Source organism: Podarcis filfolensis, assembly GCF_964270895.1.
Source record: "Podarcis filfolensis genome assembly, chromosome: 8".
In the NCBI taxonomy this organism is placed as follows: domain Eukaryota; kingdom Metazoa; phylum Chordata; class Lepidosauria; order Squamata; family Lacertidae; genus Podarcis; species Podarcis filfolensis.
The window spans coordinates 55,368,849-55,393,548 of NC_139611.1; the positions used below are offsets into that span (position 1 = coordinate 55,368,849).

Genomic DNA, 24,700 nt, shown 5'->3' on the forward strand with positions numbered 1-24,700 from the left:
TGACAGTAGAAATGGCACGAATGTGAGTTTTCAACACACTGGGCTCATTGACAGATCCAACTCAATTTTATCAGGACTTAAATCATAGTTTAGGCCTGTCTTCTCCTTCAAAGACCCATCATCTCACACGTGAGAGCGTCATGGAAATTAATCCTCAACTGACCCCAGCTATGGGGTTTATTGATCCTTTGTGATTCAAGCTCTGAGCAGCTGATTGACTCACAGGTACTGCAGTCAGGTTTTCATCTCACCTTACCTGCACACCTTGACCTGTGTGGGTATCTATCTGTCCATCATCTTCACCACCCACCCCAGTGCACCTACGTAGGCTGTTGCCTAGTTCATGTCTCAATAAACTAGTCCACCTTTAAAGAATGGTGGTTTTACTGTAAAAATGTAATGTGGTTTGGGGTGTGCATGTGCAAGGCTGACCCATGACACCTGACACTGCATGGGCCTGTATCGTATTATCCCAAGAGCTGTGCCCAAGCATCATCTGAAACATGGCACTACTCCAGGCAACTTCTTGTGCACCTGGGTTCCCCATGTATGTATGTACGTACATGTGGATGGGGTTTAGCAACTTACTGTCACTTGCCACACAGCCATAACATCTTGGCCAAGGGTCACCAACATGGTGCCCATGGGCACCAATGTGCTTACCAGCAGCTCTTGGCATCTGCAAAAAGGTCTCAGTAAATATATCCTCCAAATTCCACACTGCCAAAGAGGCTGTTTGCCCTATCTCAACTTCTCCTCCATTGAACATGCCCCCTTAAACATGCTTTCATATCACTGGATGCCAGGGGTGCTCCCCGCCCCCCGCCTTCTGAAAAAAGGAAATTGTTTGTTTGCGAGAGTGGCAGAGGCTGGCATTCACATCTCTCCCTCCCCCATTTATTCAGGTGGCACACTTGTCCCTTTTTCTGCTCTTTTAGGTGTGGTAGCCATTTTGTATTATGTCATTCCATACACAACTTTCTTTCTGTGACTGGCACCCACAGCACTCGCACAGATCTCCCTTCAGGAATTCCTATCATATTCTCTCCAGCTCTTACTCTCATCCTTCCCTCTCTTCTTTATGTTTTCTCAGTTATTGCCTTTAATAAAAAAAACACTTTTGGAATAAGCCACGACAAAGCAGCCGATTAGCAAATCATGCTGTAGATTAGTGATGATTCTTGTTGGCCCTATTCCAATTGGATTTCTGTTTGCTTTTGTCTCGTTGCATTTTGTGAAGTTTGTTGGTTTTAAAATCTATTTGTATGTTCCAACTTGTGTTTTACCCTGGAATCATTTAATGAAGGTGGTTAAGATACATTTTAAATAAACAAAACCAACAGAGAAATTGAGGCTGATTTGCTTAATCATATTCTGATTGTTGATTCTGGGTTTCCCATGAACACCCACAAAGAAGGGAGAAGCCAACTCTGTATGAAGTGGGGCTCCTGATTTTTTTATGGCAGCCCCATCTCAAACTCCCTCCCTTCCCTCCATAATAGGTAGAACAGCCTTTGCTAATCTGGTGCCCTCTGGATGTTTCAGACTACAGTTTCCACCTACTAAACATTCAGGGGGCACTAAGTTGGTAACTTACCTTGTGTCCTAATGTCATGGCGATGAGCATTCCTCCCTGCTAAGGATCACTAGTCATCACTAGCAGAATTGGAGAAATGCTTGGCATGAAATGCTACCCAGACCAGTTGTACTGTGTCTTATGGAGGGGAAGAATGGAACCCCAGATGCTGATGTTTTCAATGGCAGTTTTTATAGTTTCACTCTACACCTTCCTGATCTACAGAAGCACTGAAGTCTAGACTATGAGGAGGCAGGGAGGATGCTGCCTCCCACAGTGAAATTGGAGACGCTGACCTCACTGTTGGAGAATCATGGACCTAACCAGCCTCTAGAACAGGGGTCAGCAAACTTTTTCAGCAGGGGGCCAGTCCACTGTCCCTCAGACCTTGTGGGGGGCTGGACTATATTTTGAAAATAAAAATGAATGAATTCCTGTGCCCCACAAATAACCCAGAGATGCATTTTAAATAAGAGGATACATTCTACTCATGTAAAAACACACTGATTCCTGGACCGTCCGCAGGCCAGATTTAGAAGGCGATTGGGCCGGATCTGGCCCCTGGGCCTTAGTTTGCCTATCCATGCTCTAGAAGTATTCAACTGCACCTCCCTGCTTTCCAAAGGAGTGCATGCCACTGCATGTGAGGGAATGCTGCAGAACATAAGCAGCAGGATGGCTTGAACCCAAGGATGCATGAATGGGACTCTACTCATGCAACAAGGAGTCCCTGCCTGCCCCTCTCCACACTGCCATCCTCTGTACCCCCTGAAAAGCCACCCTTGAGGGCTGGAAGATCCACCAGAGATGCACAGGTTTGGGGGGGAGGAGTTGCTGCAAGAAGGAGGTAGGCTTCAGCTAGTGGATATGTCATTTGTGCAAGAGCACTTTGGGATTCAAATATCCTGCAGCCAGTGCAGGTAAGAGTTAATTATATGAGATAATTTAGGACCAACACATCTCTCGCATCCCATAGCAGTAGAAATCAAGCCTCATCAATTTCCTAGGAGAAGGGTTGCCAACATGGGGCCCCTAAGCGCAACAGTACCCTCGAGGTTTTCCCCTGACACCCACAAAATCTAAGATAAACCTTATCTTACTGCCCACCCCCTGTTCATGAGGTGGTGAGAATGGTAACCCGTTTCTCCGGGTTCAAACTTTTACCCAGATCACTTGGAAAAATGTGTGTGTGTGTGCGTGTGTGTGCGCGCGCGCGCACTTTCTCTTTTTCTGTCTTCCAGGGATTGGGCGGGGGGAGGGGAGGTTGATGCAGGGAGAGAAATGTCCAGGGAGGGGGTATACCTATGGCACTTGCTTAAAAATCCAAAATGTGCCCATGGACTAAAAAACATTGGTGACCCCTGCCTAAGGAATTAAAATAAAGGACACAGTGCCTGCCTCCCTAGATCCTGCTCCTTCGTTAAAATGAGCTTCCCCCTTCCCCCACCTCTCGAAACAAAGAAATATTGTAAAAAGCAAAATAAATGAATAAGTGAACATAAATAATGGCAAAAATAAAGCAAAATGTCAAAACAAATATAAATCAAAAAAATTTATTGTGGTTGACAAAGTACATAATACAAAAAGCAAAAAAACCCCAACTTAAACTGGGCCGCCCACTGAGGGTACCAACAGCATCTGGCAGGTTTCCCAAGGCGCCTAGTTCATGAGGACCTCCATCTGCACCAGCCGTGCGTTGGTGTCTCCTGAGGTTCGGTAGGGGATCATGCCGGCAAAGGTGATCAGCGCCCGAGCTTGAGATCGGAGTTTCTACAAAGCACAGAAACAGAACGCTTTGACTTATATTTTAACTGGAGATGGATATTGGGTGAGAGACTCTTCTTAGAATGAAAAGGATGGGTGGACAGATCTAAATACAAAGTATGTAAAAAAAAAAAAAAGGTGTAGACCACCAAGCAACATGACCATCCCAGAAATAGATGTATGTGTTTAGTGCAACCAGGAGTAATCTGTGGGGGCTGGGTAATATTGCGCTTAGAGGAAGAGCAAAGGTCACAGAGCACAATTGTTGGCAGAGGACCTTCTATGCATGTAGAAAGTCTAGGTTCAACCCCTGATATCTTGAGTTAGGTTATAAATGCATCAAATAAATATGTGTTTGGCTCTGTTTCCATCAGAGTTGAAATATGTGGTTCGAGTGACCATATGCTTCAGACATAGGCAAACTCGGCCATCCAGATGTTTTGGGACTACAATTCCCATCATCCCTGACCACTGGTCCTGTTAGCTAGAGATAATGGGAGTTATCTGGGACTGAGTTGCCCTTGGTCGCCCTGGTGGATTAACTTTACACAGGGGGATGGTGACCTTGCTCCTGCTTGTGTGTCTGCGGTTTTTCTGTAGAATGAAAATTTGGAGCACTGTGTCACTGTGGCTCTGGTCCTACCTAAGGAACCAGGTCCAGAGAGTAGCATTGGCAGAATTATTTTAGGCCCCTTGGCAGTTATGCTATAGAGTGCCGCAGGGCACTACTCTGTCCCCAGTGCTATTTAATATCTACATGATGCCACTGGGAGTTGCCATCAGGCATTTGAGTGCAAGGTGCCATCAGAATGCTGATGATCATCAGCACTATTTCTCTGTAATCTTTGACTCTGAAGGCTTTTTAAAATTTAAACCAAGTGGTATATAAATTTTATGAAATAAAATAATATGTTATGAGCAGCTTCTAGACAAATAAGCAGTAGAAGATTATGATGATGCAGCTCTGTTTGGAGACTGAAAATACCATTGCCCTCAAAGGCCTTCGGAGACAGATTGGCATGGCTAGTGTAGCCCCTTTCTTCCCGTCCTTGTTTGTGGAAAACAATTTAGAATTGAATTGCTGTTGCCCTCTCTACCGAGGTTAAAGGAGGCCTGGAGGTGCAGGTGTTCCATTTGTTATAAAATATTTAATCAAAAGCAGGAGCCACCCAAATACCTCTGCTGGTACCTCCCAAATGCCTTCAATGCCAATTACTTTCCCTTTCCTTTCTCAAGGGGGCATGAGAATGCCCTTTGGCGCCAGTAAAAATCCCAAAGCAAATAAACACAGTTGTTATGACCTGCAATGACGCTGAAATGGCTGGATTTGTATTCTCTTAGTACTACCTTTTACGGATTTCCATTTGATTCAAGACTTAACAGGCAGAAAAAGAGTCAAGTGTGGATGAGGTGGTGTTTCCAAACTTCGAAACTAGTAAGGTTTGGGCACAATGTGGGCATATGGGACAGGAAAACACCTCCTTCGGGTCCCCATCTCTAAATCAATTGAAATGGAGTTTCCAAAGAAAGAAAGGGAGTGAAGTTGTGTGAACACAAGGGTATGTCATGAAACAATAATCCACGTGCCCAGAGGAGGGGACCTTTCCATGAGCCCAAACCCTGCTGTGAATGGGAGTTTCCAAAGAGAGGACTCTTCCAGTGCTGCCAAAGGTGCAAACTTCAGATGCATTCATGGCATGACCTTTGCCAATTCACTTTTTTGGTCTGCCTTCCCAGTAAAAGGAAAGCAGGCTTATCCTGGCCCCAAGAACAATAAGGTGGGCTTGCCTTTCAAGAGGCATCTAAGCTCAGGAAGCTTTCTTAACATTCACATGTGCCAGTGTGGTCCAAGGATAGGATTAGATTCGAAGCAGGGATCTTTTCGTGTGCCTCGCTAAGATAGTTGTAATTTCTCAGTTCTCTCTCCGTGAAGCAGTAATAAAATATAATTATTACTGTTATTATAAATGTCATAACTAACACCCTGGGCCTGCAACATTGCCTACCATGATTAGTCTTGTTTTTACCTGCCTACAGCAAGAATGGGGATCATGTGGCTCTCCAGGTAAATGTTGCTGGACTATGGCTCCTATCGTCCTTGACCATTGGGTCAAACTGGCTGGGGCTGATGGGAGCCGGAGTCAAACAACATCAGGAGGAGCACAGGTTCTCCATCCCTGACCTACACAGCATCTTATGGGATTGAGGGAAGAGAAGCTTACCAAATCTCGGTCCTCCATGACACGAGGGGGCCTGGCAGGGGTGGCTGGGCTGGTGCCTTTCAACCTCTTGTACTGGGTAAACAAAATATTCATTGTTGCAAGGAGGACCTCTGACAGATTGTGTCTGATCTGTGAAAACAAGGGAAAATAAAATGCAAAAAGGAATGAAAGACAAGGCAGGGAGCCAAGGGTCAATTTGTGCCCCACAGGTAGTCAAACTGGGTATTGCACTTTCTTGATACAACACATTCAACCAACAAGGCTTGAGAAAACTAGACACACAGGAATATACTTATGTCATTAATGGACAGTTTCCCAGATTTCCCTTTGCAAATTGCAAAAGATCTGGGACATGCTGGGGTACAGATGCAGTTTATGTTGGGTACTGGGTAGGTCTATTGAAGCTCACTTCTGCCCTCTGTAAATCCTTTCCAGTTAACACACCAAGGGTGAACTGAACATGCCCTTGTGGAGACATCCAACACCCTCCTGCAGCTTCATCTTGCATGGGGAGACTGGCAGGGAGGGGCAAGATGTCTTTTAGGGAATCTTATCTATCATCCCTGAACTTCACATCGGGGAACCCCAGACAAGCTTCTGGGAAATCCTGGGGTTCCCTGGAGCACAGTCTGAAGAATAGTTAAGATAAATGATAAACTAAGGAATAAGAATTTTAAAGCATTCTTGTAAACTAAGAATTGCTGCACAAGTAGATAGAAATCAAGTGCTGATACTATAATAAGGTTCCAGAATTAAACCCTGGATTAAATAAAGTTGGGGTAGAATTGGATGTGTTCATCTTTCTTTTTCTTTTTTAAAAAAGGTCAAGAAGAAAGCACACTTCATTCACTCACTAATCATCAAGGAATGAGAAGCAGGAAATTCATCTTTTCACTGAAGGGTGAGAGTTTTGAGCCAGGATTAGTGTACTGATCAAGAGCCGAGTTCCACAATGCCAAATTGCTGTGTTGGTTTTTGTGACCAAGCAGCCCAGAAGCAACTGATGAATGATAAGCAGCTTTCGGCTGAAAGCTGACAAAATGGATGACTCAGGAAATCAATATGTTCTGAGGCTAGAAGCCAAAAACAAAACAACCCCTCTCCACTTCCCCTGGCTGCCATTCATCCATCCAGTCTTTTGATTTCCAAGTTCACTTTGCAGCATGAACCAATTACCTTATCGACAAGCCCTTTTTAAAGTGTGTTTGAAAGATTGGAGGTAACTTTCGATTCCACCTCTTTAAGCAAGAGGAAGAGATTTGCCACCCACCCAACAATATTACTATTGACAGAAAGGCATCAGGATGTTATCAGTCCCCTTTAGGCTGTGTTTTGCAGGGGGCTCAACCTGACAACAAAACAAATATTTCCCTTTAAAAAAAAAGGAATTCCATAATAAATTGACACAGGAACAGAATCAATATATGGGGATTGACCAGCTTCCCCAACCCAGTATCATGCTGGGATATCAGATTTTAAACATAAACGCAGAGTGCAAACAGAGCTTGTTCACATCTTTGACCCAAAACAAATGCTCCGGCGTAAAAATAAGTACACAAGTAAGGCAGCTCTTCCCCTTTCTCTCTTTGGTGCTGGGAAATGGGGATCAGCATGCAGAGCATTTCACGGCACTGAAGGGGAAAGGGGGAACCCATTCCCTGCTTGGGGACTCCACAACAGCAAGACCTCCTGCCACTCTGGAACACAGCAATTATGTTTTGCAGGGGAATGATGCGACCTCTCTCAAGGTGGCAGAAGAAGCTAAGTTACAGCATCTCCAGGAGAGTTTTTCCTACTTCCAGCTAAATACATCTGAGCTTCAATTTGGAATCATGTTTTGGGACCTGCAGCAGCTTCCTGTCAGGTGTGGCAGCACATAAGGAGGATCACAGAAAATGACACAGGCATGGGTGAAGCCCCCACCTGACATTCGCTGATCCTCAGTGCCAAGAACTATGCAGCGTCTGTTTGATTGCACACTTGTCCTTGTCAGTGGCACTGGGGGAGCAAGTGCAGGCAGATGCATCCTGAGAATAGGATCTGCAGGTCCCCATGGCAGAGGTGCCTGGATGTGTGCAACTCATGGAAGAAAAGGGGAAGGACCAAACAGCCGTGGCTTGCTTACTTCATCACTGAAATTCCTGAAGGCTGCTACTCTTTCCTCCACGTATTCTTGACTCAGGGGAACCAGTTTCAGCTGCTCCATGATCTGTAATGAAAGCACAGGAGTAATAATGGAATGTCGAGAAGGGAGATGACAATTTGCAGGCAGTTTGTGTGTGCAATATCTTCTTCTGTGTTCAGACACTTTTCCTAACACACACACACACACACACACACACACACACACACACACACACACTCCTTTTGCACTGCGTGCATACGGTTTAAGCTCTGAACCAAACTTCTGTATGTACCCTAGTATATACCTTGTGAGCGCATACTAATTGGCAAGTTTTAGCATATAACAGGACTTTAAACTATGCAAATCTACCACCAGAAATACTGTGCTAAGGACCACTTAGTTGTCCTCTTTTATTGGGCCTAAGATCAGGAAAATTCTCTCATTTAAGTTCCTGGTGGTCATCAGAAAAGCAGCATCTTTATAGTGCTTGCACTGTTGCCACATCAATGCATTGTTAATCTTTAAAAGGTGTTCAAGGAAATGCCTGAGGATTCCCCACTCCCCAAATGCATAACAAAGAGCATTCATAGCGCAAGGTGGAGTATTGAACAGTGATCATTTTATCCAGCGATAAAGCAGCCTTCCCCAATGGCCAGGCTGGCTGAAGCTGATAGGAGCTGCAGTCCAAAACACCTGAAAGGCACTAACAGTCTGAACCACTTCAGGGGAATCGGAAGACTGAAACACTCCATCATGAAAAACCATTTCCTGTAGCACAGAGCAAACTAGCACACTATGCAGAAAGGGGAAGAGATGGAATCCATCTTTTGCTCGGCTAGGAGTTTGATTCTTGTTTTCAATATAGAAAAAGCATTAAAATACGTGTCACCTTCAATTCCACCTGCTATCTGAAGTTGAACAGACCCAGATCAGCTTTACCTACTTGACTACTGCTTGTGATAACCAGACAGCTTTTTTTTTTAAAGGATTAAACCAAATTCATGGAAGACTATGTCTTTAAAAGGAGCTAGATATGACAGCCAAAAACAGAACTTCCATATTCCAAGAAAGTATACCTTGGTATATAAAGCACCAGAGATTGTTAGGAGCGGAAGGGACTAGAACCAGGAGCATTCAGATCAGTGCTGACACCTGAGCCTATAGTTCAGAAGGATCTGTGGACTATGATGCCTCCTTAGACGCTGGAGAGAGTCCATCCATCCAGGTAGCTCATTGATTACCTCTGACCTGGTAGCATTTTAACAACTTTCAGGTCAGGCTTCACAACCATCAGCCATAAGTACATTTGCCAGCATTGGCTCTATGCTTGTAAGGCATGGATGGGGACTCCAACTCCCACCAGCCCCAGCTGGCATGGCCAATGGTCAGGGCTGATGGGAAATGAAGTCCAGCAACAGATTCCCCACAACATGCTGTAAGGGCTTGCTCTCTTGCCTGCTTCATGCTCACTGGATTTTCCCAGAGGTCCCAGTCCTGGATTCTCATACCCCTTTATTTCTACTACACCAGCTTTCTTGGGCTACATAAGCACAGGACCACAAGAAAAGCAATCAGGAGGCAGTGCCATCTCCATCATGCCTTGTTTGTGAGTGTCCAAGGCTATTTACATGTTCCTTGTTGGGCTCGTCAAACTGCAGATCCCTGTAGCTTTATCTTCTCAAACAAAAAACTTGAAACTTACATCGAAGGCCCTGTCAATGTGACCGGCATGATATTCATCAAAGAAGGTGATGAGGTCTAACAGGAGGTAGAATGTGGAGTCAATTGGTTTCTTTGTACTTATTCCCTGTGCTTTATATCTGAAAAAAACCAAACCAAAACAAGTCACATTCCATCTGAGAAAAGGCTGCAGTACTGTATGTGTGCAACACTTGCTAATTGCAGGCAGCTGAGCTTTCAGGAAAGGACATTTCCCCTAGAATGAGTATATTTCGCATTTACATAGTGCTTTAAACTGCTTCCCACATATTCTCTCCGCAATTTTCCCAGCAACCCTGTAAGGACGGTTAATCTTGTTCTCGCCATACTGCAGCCTGGAGGGAGGAACTGAGGTTGAAATAACAGAACTGCTCAAGGGCCAACCAGTGACTTCATGGCTTCAAGCTGACAGGAGGGTCAAGGAGTTCTATTCTCTCTGCTGCTAGATTCACTGGCCCTAGGCTGGAGCTGTGCCATGCACACACCCTTCTGCACCACCCTTGCTCAGTGAGTTACCTGCTTGGGGACTGCAGATCAACTCACAACCATGGTGAATAAAACTAGAGTTGCCACCCTACCCAGCTGATCCAAGGGAGGGAGAAACACATGAAGTTACTTTATGCCAGGTCTATCTTGGTACTGACTCTTTCACATCACCTGCTTTCTGACTTTTTTTTAAAGCTGGAAATGTTAGAATTTGTGATCTACTGCATGCAACACGTGTGGAAGATAACTTTGGACTGCTGCTGCTCTGAGCTGATGGCAATGGAGTGGGCAAGGGGACAGAGGGGCACAGCAACTCTATGGGGAGCAGGCAGGATCAGAACTTGACAGGGAGCTCCTCTCACCAGAAGGGGTGAAATTTAGTTGATTTGCATGTCTGTTGGTGAAATAAATGGGAGGAGCCAGGACACTGAAGGAGAATACAGGTTTCCGCAGCTTGTGTGGGAACCTCCTCCTCTGTGGGTAGGTTCTATGGACTGACAAAAGTCATTCATTCATTCCAGAATGGAGTTGGAAAATTACTGAATTAAGTTAAGTATAAAACTGTTCAGATTATATTTCTAGATTCACTCTCCTGTGGACTTTCTCCTCTCCAGTTTTGGTAATGGCATAAATTTACACACACATATAACACATTTACACACACACACATGGCAAGTGTGCAGGATTGAATGCTGAAAATGCACAGCAACAAAAAGCAGTGTGGGACACATCCAAGCCATGTGTCTTTTCAACAAACTCATCATTAAAGGTATTTCTCAAGCTACAGTGACCATGGTCATGAAACTCAGTTCCCCTCCTGGAGGCTGTTCTCTCACCTCTCAGCAATGGAATGTGCCATATTCTTCAGCCTCTCCTTGTTTGACTGAGGAGCACTGATCTGAGGGACCACGGGACTCAGCAACTTGTTCATCAACTCAAGCACTTTGTCTGGATTCTGAGGAAAATGCAAACAGCGAAGAGAAGAACTGCAGAGCCGAGACAAGAAAATGCATTTCAAAGATACACAACCAAGGGAGTCCAGGGTAGGGGGCAGGGGGAGACTTTTTCTGGTAAAATGTAGAAACTCCCAAGAAAAACTGAGATCTTCAGCAGCAAAAGCAATGTATGAGAACATGGAAGAAGTCTTAAGAAATACATTTGGGTTGTGGTAGGGGTGGAACCTGTGGCCCTCCTGTGGTGGAGAGGAAGATGTATGTGTGTGTGCATGTGTGTGATAGAAATGGAAGAGAGAAATGAGGGCCCTCTATTTTGGATTCCAGTCCTCCCTCTGCCCCAATGACAGCATGTGACTCCCAATAGATTAGCCCTGACTATGCAACTTTCATTAGGAAAAAAGGGTTCTTGGCTCCTGGTCTATGGCATCATCCTTTGGAGGGAGTGGAGGAATAGGACAGGAGTAGTAGTACTGCTCTGCTCCCTGAGAGCCTCCACTTTCTCTAAAAAATAAACAAACAAATGTAGTTTCTTGTCCTTTTCTCATCCTAGGTCTGGTGAAGTCTAGGAAAACAGAGAAGCAGCTGAGTGGGAATTTCAGTGGCTGGGGCTTCAGTGCCCTTGTCCCTCTCATCTCAAGCAAAACCAAAAATAATTATGCCAAAACAGCATAGGAAAAATCTGAGAAATTACCCAGATGTGTTCAACCTGCACAACTGATACAGATCACAAACTCCAGCTCATGTTTGCACAGCATCTGGATTGTGCAAAATTTTGTTTTATTTTTAGCACACAGTTGAGGCTGGAGTCCGAAGAGCTGCTTTGGCTCACCCGAGGGACTTCTACTAACCCAGTGGCACTTTTGACCTTCTTTCCATTGAGCAGCTAATCCAGCTTCAAAGGCAATTTGGCATATGAAATTGGGAGGGGTGCCGATGTTGGAGGAAAAACAGATCTAAATAAAACCCCTTTGAGTTGACACTGTTCCAATAATTTTCCTGTAGTGCTCAGATAACTGTTGTGTGTTGCTCTGCTATTCTTCAATCTGACATGGCTAAACTGCTAATTAGTTGATAACTTACACATTGCCATTACTAACCAGATATTACTATCTGGTGGTCCAATCCTGTGAACCTTTCTACAAAGATTAACTATTCAGAGTGGTGCACAGAAGGAATCCTGAAAGGCCAGATAAAACAAAGGCCAGAAACATACAGGGCCAGATAACTAAAGAAAAAAAATAAGCATACTTTGATTCAGAGGCTGCAGCTGGCCCTAGTGTTGTAAATTCAGGTCACATTTCCAGAGACCACAATGCCTCCTAGCTAATCCCTACTGATCTAAAAATTAAACGAGCTTCTTGGCCAGCAGTGATGGAAACCTGCTTACCTTGGCAAGGTCATAAAGTTTGGCAGCTTCTTCAAAGAGACCTTTACTTTCTGCCACTGAAGCAACTTTATTAATAAGTGGTTTGGTGTCTCTAGTAAACTTATCAATCACTCCAGGCTGATGAAAGAATACAAATAAAGAAGGGAGATAAAATACTTGGACAACAGAAATACCATAAACTTTTAGATGAGACTTATCAACTGGCAACAACATTTTTGTATGCAAGATTATGGCTAATTTTATTTGTAAATTATCTCTGGGAAAATATAGAGATTCCTTCCTCACCCCTTGCCTTCCATGCTCCCCACCTTTTATTCTTATTTATGGGTTTTAAAGGTACATATAAATACACAATTTTGTGCCTAGATTCAGATTGTAATCTAAATCTGTTAACAATCTTGTGGCAGCGAGTTTCTCAGTATCAGAAAGCAAATGCCTTTCCTCCCTTTCTGATTCTAAAATCACTCTTTTGTCTCTGTCTGCTGGGGCTACAGGGCAAGGTGGAATTATGGGCATTGCAGGGACAGAATATGTTGGCACTATTTGATTTAAGTTACCGTCAGGCCCTTTGAGTAAGTCTCTAGGGTTAGGAGAACCATAGCTGGAAACCATAATATATATCCATACACATCCATACACCTACCTACCTCACATCTTTCCCTGGTGGGATATCAGAAGAATGAGGAGGAAGGGGCTTTCTCTTGATCTGCCCCTTCATACTAGTTTTCTTTGCCCTTCACTAATAGGAGGTGGAGGGGTTGGATGAGGAATCTGAAAAGGCTGAAGGAACAACCTGTCCTTTTTCTGGGTTTAGTTCCCTAACCTGTGCTAATTGTTTCTTTCTATCATCCTGTAATGCTGAGCTGTCTGAATAATCCCCTGCGTGTTTATTTGAGGCACAAGAAGCTGCTTATTTGGGTGGCTAAAGACCAGCACAGACTGTAGGCCTTGGAAAGTTTGGGAATTATGACACCCACTGTAACTGCTGTTGAGGTTAACCAGGACAGATTTGAAACTGTAGTTTAGAACCTGGGTTAAGAAGAACCCTAGTTTACCATAACCGTGCTTAAGTTTGAGAAATTAATTTCAATACTGAAAAACCAACAGGGAACCTGCAAAATCAATAATTACAGCCAGCAATCAAATAGTAGTGGGGGGTGGGGTGGCGAAACATTATGTATGAACTTACTTTTCTACTGCCATCATTCTCCAGCTTTCCAAGAATCATATCAAACTACCCATGAAAAGAAAAAACAAAATAAAGTTAGGAGGTGTGACAACACTCTGAGGAATGACTGAAATATTGTGATTTAAGGATTTAACACCCCTGGTGATGGGGTTCCACTGCTGCACTGGAAGCTCCTTTTGAAGAAGGGTGATTTCCACCCTAAACTAAGGAAGGAAAAGGTGCAACTGGAACCTGGCATACCTCTCTGCTCTCAATCACTAGTTCGCTCACACAGCGCAAGAACATGTTGTCCCCTTGGCTGTCCTTCTCATTCCTGCAAAAGAAGAGCAGAAAGGAAGAAAAGCACTGCAGTTTGACTGCTTCCTGCTTTGCTTTTAACACAGCAGCTGTTAAAAAAAACACCACAGCCTTCAAGCTGCTGCTACAGGAGCCCACCTGAGAAAGTAGAAGTACTGCAGGGCTTCTCGAGGGTCAGTAGACTCAAACTTGCGGGTGTAGAGCATCAGCAGGCGGACAAAATTCAAGCGCCTGATGGCCGGAGGGTCACCTGCCTCATGGCTTACTGAAAAGTTAAGGGACAGGAAGATGAATCTCTCTTTTCCCCCAAGCAAGGCAGCATTCATATGAAAGATGTTCATTATGTCTGCAGGGATTAACCACAGGCAAGCACTTTGAATAAAGGAACTTTATCAAAGGGCTGGACCACCAACTGCAAGAATTGTAGAGCTGGAAAATGTTCTGAAGAGGACAACCAAAAATCACTGCAGGGTTGGAACAATAAGGTAAAGGATAAAAGTGAAGGACCCCTGGACGGCCGAGTCCAGTCAAACTTGACTATGGGGTGCAGCGCTCATCTTGCTTCAGGTCGAAGGAGCCAATGTTCGTTCGCAGACAGCTTTCCGGGTCATGTGGCCAGCATGACTAAATGGCTTCTGGTGCAACGGGACACTGTGAGAAGTGCCAGACAGCATGGAAACGCCGTTTACCTTGGAACAATACTCCTATGAGGAAAGGTTGCTGTATTTGGTGGGTTTTGGCATAGAAAAATGGTGAGGAGGGGCTGGGTAGGGGACATGATAGCGGAGTATAACATCATAAAGGGTGTAGAGAAAGTGGACAGATGATCCAATAAAGCTGAATATTGGAAGACTCGTTACAGGTAAAAGGAAGCATTTCTTCACCCAGAGCATTTGGAACTTGCTGCCATAAGACGTAGTGATGGCCAGCAACCTGGACAGTTTTAACAAGGGATTAGATAAATGCATGGAGAATAAAGCTACCAATGGCCAGTAGTCATGACTGCTGTGTTCTAATGCCAGTGCCAAAGGCAGTAAATGCCTCTGAATAATGGCTGCTGGGGATTACGTGTGGAAACTGCTGTTGCGCACATATCCTGATTGTAGGTTTCCCTGAAGCATTTATCTGGTTGGTCACTGAGAGAACCGAGCTATGTCCCTTCTCTAACCAGGTTAGGTCCAAAAGATCTTCATTTCATTGATCTGGGCACAATTTCTCATTTGCAATCAAGCAATTAATCCATTTTTTTTTAAGCTAACAATTTTTTTTTACAAATTTCTGCCCTATTGCAGCCTCCTGCTCTGATGGTTTCTTTTATATTCTGTGCAGGATACGAATGAGATGGGGAAAGGACAGGATAAACACAATCCAGACTCACAAAGCTGTGCGCTCTGCCCAGAAGATTTCAGGAGCAGCTTTAGTTCAAAGAGGACCAAGGCAACATGAACGGCGTGGCAGCGCAGGCGCTCTGTGCGGAAGAGGAAAGCAATGGCAGCTTCAAACTGGGCTGTCAGAAACAACACTTGGAAGTAGAGAAATGGCTGCTGGTTCACTGCAAAATGCGACTCGCCTGAAGAAAGACACAAGAATGAAGGCTTAGGTATTTTCACAGCTAGCGTGGATGGTGCCTGACACAGCACACTGGCGTGCTTTAATCAGGGGGAGCTGAAAGAAACTATGGTAGTCTTGTTTGCATTGCACCAAATCGACCTATGATTATTTAGAGAAAAGTTAAAATAAAAAGTAAAGTAGCAGAGGAAGCAATATTATGTATTGCTTAACCCCCCCCCCCCGCCTGAAAATGTTCAAGGTGGTTGACCGTTTATAAAATTATAAACATTTATTAAAACAATACAAGTAATGTCAGATTCACATGCCAGTAATTCAAGTCATGAATTACCAACTTCTCAGGCACCCTTAACTATTTAAGTTGGCTTGTCCACCTTTTAAATGGTTATAACTCAATGTTTCTCAAACTTGGGTCTCCAGCTTTTGTTGGACTACATCTCCCATCATCCTTAGCCAGCAGGACCAGTGGTCAGGGATGATGGGAGTTCTAACTCAAGGTCTCGACTTTATACACTGCCTTTATTTTACAAAAACTACCAGGCATGCATACATATACAGAATTCCAAATATCACTCACTCACAGTCTCTGGGTTAACTTACCATAATCTTCAAGCAATTGCTTCTGGAACTGAGACAATGTCAGCCTGTCTTGGGGAGAGTTGGAGCCATCATCATCAAAGCACACCTGGTTCAGCTACACACAAGAGGGAGAAAGTGATGCTAAGGCTTTCCTTGTATGCAACAAAAAGCTTCTCTTCAAAAGTCAAACAAGTGAAAAGCAAACAAAGGTTGCCACCAATCAACATAAAATCAGGTAAACCATCTATGCGAACAAAATGTGCTCTTATAAACGGGCAAGTGATCCTGAATCTGAGAGGCACAGCCACATATTCTACCTCATCCATGGGTTTGCAAGATAGCTTTGGGCAAGTGACTTCTCTCTCAGCCTCAGTTTTCCACATCCTAACAAGATGACTAGACAGGCCAGCCTTTTTTAGGCTTCTGCTGAGACAACAGTGTGTTAAGCAGGGATCCATCCAAATGTTGCTGGACTACAATTCCCATAATCCCTGATTATTATCCCATGCTGGCTAAGGCTGATGGGAGTTGGAGTCCAACATCATCTTGGAGTGGGGAGGGGGGCACAGATTCCCCATCCCTGCTATACAGGGAAACGCTCCCAATAATCCTCTGTCCACATTCCTGATATGACTCTGCCTTTGCCTGATGAGACCCTAATTTGAAAGGTCCTGTGCTTCCTCCCTGAGTCTCATATCCAGCTGGAACAAGACACTTGGTCTGATGTTGAAAGCCTTTATTTTGAAAATGACAATGGAACCACTATTTTGCTCAGGAAGATTGTGTTAATACCTTACAGAACATATCTGGAAATACTTTAGCCCGGGACTGGATCTTCACCAGTTCTTTTATTTATAGATCTGCTTGTATCTTGATTCTTCCGGTGTAAATCAGACCCTCTGAACACCTAATACAGGCATTGTCAAACTTGGCCCTCCAGATGTTTTGAGACTACAACTCCCATAATCCCTGACCACTGGTCCTGTTAGCTAGGGATGATGGGAGTTGTAGTCCCACAACATCTGGAGGGCTGAGTTTGCCTATGCCTGACCTAACACAACACATCTAAGTGGAAAGTAAAATCTAACACAATTTATCAACAAATAAACTTCAGTAGAAGGAAAGAAAAACCCTCAAAATGAACAAAAAATATCAAAATTCGGAAAGAAGCACATCAGAAGTCAGAAAAAGCACACCTAAACAAGGCTGTTTTGACCTGCTGCCCAAATGCACAGAGTGATGAAGACTCCCCTAGAGACCTGGCAACACAGCAGGCCACAGTTCTCATAATCCTTTGCAACTCACTGGTGGGAGCTGGGATACATAAGAGGGTATTCTCCAGAGGAAGGCAGTGTTCAAATGAGGGGGGAATTGGAAGTATAGTGAGCAGTGCTATCTCTTAAACTTTGAAGGGGAGCCACCGTTACCTTTAGCCAAAGATAATCTTCTGTTTTATCAGCAACTTCACTGTGGTTATCGGCAATGTCGCAGCGTCCTATGATACAGTAAACCGCTCTTTTGTAAGGGTCAGTGTTGTTCCTCAGGGCTCGTCTGTAGTGGAGGCGAACTTTGTTCTCGGTGGCAGGAGACAATCTATAATAAAAGGAAGACAAGTTATTAAATGGAGCTGTGGCCCAGCTTACAGCCCACAGTAAGACAGGCCCCTACTACCAGTGCACCAGTTGATCGACCAACACTGGCCCTGCGTGTGTTGCTCACAACATCCAACACTGTGTGCATGCAGCAAGCAATGTAGGTGTAAGGAGCCTAGCAGAGCAACAAAAGCAACAGCTTTGTATCCACGAACTTAAAGCACTGAACTTGCCACGTGCAACTAAAAATGGGCAATGTTAACATCAGCCTTTCCAGCTGAGAAGACATGTGTCAATTCATAAGGGTTTACTAGTTCAAGCAAAAACCTTAGGAGGATAGATTGATAAGCTCCCAGCTCCCATGCAATTCTATGATGAACTTCAAAGTAGACTCCCTGACCCATCCCACACTTTCTTGGCCTCTTTTTGAGACATCCCAGTACCTTCTATCTTTGCTGTGCATGTATTCCTGGAACCAACTTTTAAATTCTCCCAACTGGTGCTGAGCTCGATTCACCACTTGCAAGGCTGCCATTAAGTCGCCACATCGCATGCAGTAGTAAATTATTGCCCAAACAGGGTGACCTTCTACTTCCCCATCCTAAAGAAAACAGATAAATGGTAAAAACAGAGAGGAAACCTTTCTTGATGTTGTGATTATGGTCCAGTTCCCACAGGTGAGAAACCTATGTTTGGGGTGTCCTGCTTCAGGCTGCAGGTAATGACTGAATGCTCTTCCACACAAAACAATCCCCTGTGCATGGAGAACTGGGTAGCCTTGCTTCATTCCTGACATGCTAGATTTCTACATGCAAGATATTCCTTTGTACATTCATGGAAGCATCTTTAATTTAACTGAGCCGTCCAGGAATGGCAGCGAGGGAGGGAATTTTAGCAGATTTCAGGTCCCTCTGTACACAAGGTGCAGCTGACATGGTACCCTCCAGATATTCCGGGGCAACCCAGTCAGATGGGTGGGGAACAAATAAAATTATCATTATTATCATTATTATCATTATTATCATTATAATTATTATTATTATTATTATTTTCAGCTAGCAATGTCAATAGTGAGGGATGAGGGAATTTGGAATCCAAAATACCTGGAGGAAACCATGATGGCTACCCTTGCGCATACACACACACCCGCCACAACAGACATACAATCTTTCTGGAGGGCTGAGGGATGCTATGGAACAGTCTGGAAAGTGGTTAAGGGAGATGCAGAAGGAAGCAGTGAAAATTGCTTCTCCCACTCATTGAAACTTCTGCTAGATTCAGATATCCTTGCTGTTCACAGGAGAACACCACTGAATACAACCCATAATATCTTCTTTTTTTAAAGATTAGACTACCCACAGCCCTGCCCCATAAGCAACTGCAAAGAGATACCTTTCTCATGCCCTGTTCTTGGCATACATGACAACCCCCTACCCAACCCCCAAATTTATGCATGGGTTAAGAGATCCAGAATGATCTTAATGGGTGAATACAGTCATGACAGAACACCTTGACTGTGGAGATACCTACCTGGAGTCCTGGGACAGACACTGGGAGTTTGATGTTCAGGAAACTGCGGACTAGCTGGTAGGTTCCAGGTACCCCTCCCAGTTGGGCTTGGTGCAAGTTTCCAAAGACTGTCACTAACGTGTAGTTCTTGTAACTGCAAGGAACCATCCATTTCTGATTCATAATACGTCTCACACAGTTGCATGTTTACTTAACATAGTTTTAAAGAAGCATTTAAATATATGCTTACATTTTCCACCTTAATGAGCTACGGCAGGTGATGGATTCCACTCAGCTTTATGGTGAGTATATAACCCACAGGAATAGCATTTGAGAGGGGATTGTGCTGCACAACTTGGATGTCCCCAACCTGTTCCTTTAAGACTGTTCTCTCTCCCTAGCCCTCCATTTTCTGCAAATGAAACAATCATGTCCCAGAGTTCGAATAATGTTGCTCTTTTCACCAGGGTGGCTTATTTCCAGTTTATGGCCATCTTGAGTGTTTCCCATCTCTGTCCTGGGACTGCATTGGGATCGCCTGGTTAATCCTGATGGTTAAACTCCTAAAAGCAGGCTGTTGTTACACAATCCTGTGACCCTAATCACACTAGCCCATCAATGAGATTATTCCATATTTGAGGTTTCCAGAAGCCTTTTTATAAGCAGCTAAAATAGGCTAGCTACAACTGGATTGAACTGTTTCTTTTGTTTCAATGTTCTGTTCTGAAAAGTATGTCACCCTGGTCTTGGGGAATAGAGAGGTACATGAGATGCTATCCCCTGCTCCCCGCTGTGGTTATTTCTTTGGGGTCTCCAGAGGTCACTCCTCTCTGGAGTCAGAGAGTGACAAAGGGGTGTGGTGACAGCTACGTGAGTGCATTGAGCACGGCTATAGTTTACCCAGCCTGGCTGTTGGGGGAAGGACATGAGTGAAAGGTTAATCCCTTCCACCCATTAAAGGGATCCCAGTTCCAGTCAGCCTCCTTGCATGCTGGAAGATTCCACCACCCACCCACCCAGGATCAGATATTGCAACGATGTTCCAAGTCTGCTTTCTTTGGTACTGAGGTGGCAACGCTTATAGAGGACACTTGGGTATGAAAGCACAACATGTGAAGGACAGATCAGAAAAAACAGTTACATCTTCCTTGCATTGCATTTTCAGTTAATATATGAATGGGTGGTAGATCTTTTGGAAGCCCTATTACATCTATAGGCATCTGTAACAACAAACGAAAGCTCCTGAGTTCTAACTATTTTGCTGCACTACCTTTGCTCGAGGTACTGGAGGGCCTGCTTGACAAACTCCATCTGCACTTCCATGCTTGTCCGGACCTTCAGCGCATCACTTGCAGGAACCAGCAAAACATCAGTCATTTGCTTCACCATAGCCCACAAGTCAGAAATGTTCTGCAAAACAACAACCAACCAACCAAACAAACAAACAAACAAACAGGTCAAATGACTAGAAGAAGCTACCACTAAAAGAAGCTGCATCCTTATCTTCATGAGAATGGCATTTTAAATGGAGAGGGTACATGGTAACGGTTCACAGGAACACTGTTGCTGACAGTACTAACTATCCTCACTTTTCTAAGATAGTAGTCTTCAATGTTTTCACCACTAGCATCATATGTACAGACATGGCAACAATAAAGCAGTATGTCCTCACATATTGCTTTATTGTTGCCATGTCTGTACATACGATGCTAGCGGTAGTGATGTGACCCACCTTAGATCAGGCCACAACCTGGTAGTGGGCCCTCACCCATGAGTTGAAGACCAATGCCCCAAGGCTACAACTGTATTATAAAGGCTTTAAAGCAGCTGAAATTAAGTTGTACTCTTATGGCCGATACCCCAGGGAATTATCTATCTATCTATCTATCTATCTATCTATCTATCTATCTATCTTGCTGGAAAAGGTTTCTCTACCATGGGATGGACATGCAGCTTCCAGAAAGCCAAGTATTATATGTAGTGTCCATCGTTTCATAAGTTACAGTGTGATTAGTAGACCATATGACACTAGAGTCTGTTCAGTGTCCCCCAAGACAAGGGATGGAGTTCAATGTTGTGCTGACATGATCATTCCATGAGTGCAAGCATTTCTGCTTGCCTGGATGAATGATCTCCCCCCCCCCTTGTGCTGTTCTGGGGGTTCTCCTGAACCTCCAGAGAAGATTTTGGGAAGAGGCATGGCGGCGAGCACTGTGGTGCTGGGGGCAGTCCTTTGCTGGCTTCTGCTAGTATACCAGGTTACTTGAATTTGGACCAAGATGTCTACTGCCACCAACCACTGCTGTACGCAAAAATGCCTGTATGCAGCAATCTATGGGCATATGGAAGAAGCAGCCAGTGTTTCCTCCGTCAGCAGGCTGCTCAGCTCAGTTGAGCACAAGCAGAGCATCTCCTTATGCTCACTTCACAGGCAGTACCTTATCATCCAACTCTGCTACAGAAGCACAAAGGTCCACCAAGTTGGGTTGCAGGTATCCATTCACAATCTTCTCGTTATAAACATATATCTGAAAACAAACAGAGTAAGCAGCTTCCTAGCACAAGTACCCCTTCCCCCAGTGCTTTCTCCCTCCAACCCCTTCCCTCCCTGCTAACCACAGAAGAATCTGAAACAAGCCTCCACATCACATGGTCTTGGGGGAGTGCTCCTGCCAGCAAGTGCCCCCGTTTCATTGCCTCGCAGCAATGGTGCACCAGGGGATACAGAGGAATACAAAATGCTCTGCCACATTTATTCTAAAGCCCCAGGCAGGCCTCAGGGTTGGGAGCAAGGCAGGATTTCTCACTGTTCCACATGGCATATCTCTAAGGACAACATAGGAGGATCATATGCTGGCAGGTATGTCTGGGATTTTTAAGTACATGCTCACATGGTGACACAATGGCCATATCTGCGTAAGTCCAGGTTGCTGACTCAGTGTGGTTCATGTGGAACAAGCTTTGTGCTGCTACATGATGCTCGATTGCTCCCACTACACTCCTCATGTGTGGAAGAATGCAAGGGCTGTAGCTCAGTGGCAGAGCGCTTGCCTTGCATGCAGACGTTCCCAGGTTCAATCCCTGGCACCTTCAGGGACGGCTGAGGAAAGTCTGAAGCCCTGGAGAGCCACTGCTAGTCAGTGGAGACAACACTGAGCTTCATGGACAGGTGTCCGATTCTGTTTCCTATAATTCTGTTTCTTATGTCCTGTACTTTCTGGTAAACCAATGTGTTGCAGCAGTCAGTATGTCTTTTGGTTCTCTTGGTCTGATCCACTCAAATCCGATCTGCTTCACACCACTGCTTTTATATCTGGTGTCAAATTCCATTTTTAAAATGTCTGTGTTTGTTTCATGCTGATGTCACTCAAGAGGATCAGCCTCTGAGGAGCTGTCCTCTAAGCCTGACTGTGGCAACTGGGAGTTTCAGGTAACACAGCTGAGATACTGAGGTTTCTAATTTACTCACTTGTCGAGCGTAGGCCATCTCAATGTTGTCCAAAGAACTACGAACTGGTGGTGGTAGCTCACTGATGTAACTGGGCTGTTGGAAGAAAATGAAAATGCCAGTCAGAGTATTTGACACAAATTCATTTAGCAATTGGGTGGCACTTTTGTGCCAATACCAAAACTTTGAGAATCCCACCAGAGCATGAAGCTGCTGGGCAAGAGGCTTTTGCTGTAGCAAATTCCCCACAGCTGTGCATCCATCTCTCTCTTCCTGTTCTTTATCTCCCTGCAACCCTTTAGGGGACACATTTACAGGACCCACTTCTGGTCGCCCTGCCACAGTGAGGTATTTTATTGCAGTGCCATAAGCACCAACTGGCTAAGTGGCCTGTGGGCGTGAAAAGAACCCTTGGAAAGACGTATGTCCTTCAATATCAAAATCTTGACATATGCCACTACCAACCCGCTCCCCCAATGCTCTTCCCCCACCCTTGTCTCTTAACAAGAGAGCTTTCAAATTCATAACTGCCAGTCTTTATTGCTTTAAAATAATGGTACATACACAAAGAGAGATGGTATGACAATGAATAATGTCAAGTTTAGAGTCAGATTTAGGTTTTGTAATACTTAGAGGTGCTGGAAAATAAATCAATTAAGGGATAGCTGCCTCCTACTCAGCAAAGCGTTTTTGAACTCCACAAAGGCAGCTTCCTGCTATGTTGCTAAGAGAAATCCCTATCAGCATGACTTCCCTGGTTCAGTTTGCCTGTTTGGCAGTGCTGGGATCACCAAACTCAGTCAGGAGAACATTTTGTTTTGATGAGAAGACCCTGGTTTCTCTGGCATTCATTTCAGCATTCAAGACTATGCAACTTCAACCCTCGCATGACCCAAAGAAGGAAAAATCAGCTTGGTGTGTGAAAAAACCTGTTTTGATTTTGTGTAATCAGTAAGTATGAAAGCAGGCAACATCTGCAACTAGCCATTTGGTGTAATCAAAGCATTTAAAATAATTGTCTTCTGTTTGCATGAGTCCCAAAGAAATGTGCAACATGCTTGGAAAGCACAGTCAGGCTTTTTTGTCAAGTGTCATGGGCAGGCCCACTTTTTGGATTTCAATGCAGGAAAATAAAACATGCACTTCTAATTCCCAATTGACTTCTCCACCTTTACAAACAGTTCAGCAGCACAGAAAGCTACTACAGTGGTACCTCAAGTTACAGACGCTTCAGGTTACAGAGTCCGCTAACCCAGAAATAGTACCTCAGGTTAAGAACTTTACTTCAGGATGAGAACAGAAATTGTGCGGTGGCGGTGCAGCAGGCCCCATTAGCTAAAGTGGTACCTCAGGTTAAGAACAGTTTCAGGTTAAGAACGAACCTCCGGAACGAATTAAGTTCTTAACCTGAGGTACCACTGTGCTCAATTGTGCCTCTAGCCCTTCTGCATTTAGCTTCATTTGTTGCAAACTGCAGGCACCCAAAATCTGCATTATTCATACACGCATTCCTAAGCAAAAACCTTGGCAGCCATTTTGGCAAAGCTCCAAATGGCTTGGCCATCTGCTGCAACATTGGGGGGGGGAAAGGGGGGACTGCAATGTTGCCAGCACACTTGCCATCTTGGCTCTATCTCGAATCCAGAAAACCTGAAGAGATATAGGAGTTTAAAGAGACCTGGGGATATCGGAACTCTGACAGAGCAGCCATGTACTTTAGATGGCATAGAAACAGGTTGTGTGACAGCTGCACTTTAAAATAAGAAGATGGGGGTGGGGAGATTCAGAAAAAACAGCAAGATGGCCAAAGGGTGTGGGGATGAGGGAGAGCAGAAGATCCCATTTGAACTGGAACCTTGGCCTGAGCACTCCTGGAATACACAGCTAAGCCAAACATGATCCATACTGTGTTTCCTTTGACCAGACACCATATGCCCTTCAGGGAACTGTGGAAACCTCTAAAAGAGAATGTGTGTTCAGCTTTCTTTGAACCGTAAAACATCACTGACTAATTGGTCTTCTTTCCAGAAGCAACATGTCTGTATTTTTCACAAGCCCAAAGCTTGAAATATAGCTCCCCAGCTGACCTGCTTCCTGCTGTGTGGGTCTGTGCCTTTCAGCTGATTCTGCATATCCAGAGGTATCAATTAACTCTCTATTATATTCTAAGGATGGGGGTCTGCCTCTCGCTCGCTCACAATTTTTCTGAAATAGGATTTAAGTGCAGCATGAATTGGGAAAGTTAAGCAACTGGCTTTTAACGCAGCAGATGCTTGGCAAAC

At 44.4% G+C, this 24,700-nt stretch overlaps 1 protein-coding gene across 3 annotated transcripts in view; it reads right to left on the reverse strand.

Annotated features, from left to right (window-relative positions):
- Positions 1-3,115: 3,115 nt before the first annotated feature.
- The window catches only part of NUP93 (nucleoporin 93), a 72,985-nt gene continuing 51,400 nt past the window's right edge, over positions 3,116-24,700 (reverse strand). For all 3 annotated transcript variants that reach the window (XM_083625192.1, XM_083625193.1, XM_083625194.1), the window contains 17 exons: positions 22,440-22,514; positions 21,409-21,498; positions 20,241-20,380; positions 18,992-19,124; positions 17,905-18,062; positions 17,297-17,462; positions 15,891-15,984; positions 15,100-15,291; positions 13,860-13,986; positions 13,665-13,737; positions 13,425-13,469; positions 12,236-12,352; positions 10,729-10,847; positions 9,390-9,507; positions 7,688-7,771; positions 5,563-5,691; positions 3,116-3,346 (listed from right to left, as the gene is read on the reverse strand). In XM_083625192.1, coding sequence (XP_083481318.1) covers positions 3,236-3,346; positions 5,563-5,691; positions 7,688-7,771; positions 9,390-9,507; positions 10,729-10,847; positions 12,236-12,352; positions 13,425-13,469; positions 13,665-13,737; positions 13,860-13,986; positions 15,100-15,291; positions 15,891-15,984; positions 17,297-17,462; positions 17,905-18,062; positions 18,992-19,124; positions 20,241-20,380; positions 21,409-21,498; positions 22,440-22,514 — 1,971 coding nt within the window. In that variant the 3' untranslated portion in view covers positions 3,116-3,235. The remainder of the gene's footprint in view (positions 3,347-5,562; positions 5,692-7,687; positions 7,772-9,389; positions 9,508-10,728; positions 10,848-12,235; positions 12,353-13,424; positions 13,470-13,664; positions 13,738-13,859; positions 13,987-15,099; positions 15,292-15,890; positions 15,985-17,296; positions 17,463-17,904; positions 18,063-18,991; positions 19,125-20,240; positions 20,381-21,408; positions 21,499-22,439; positions 22,515-24,700) is intronic.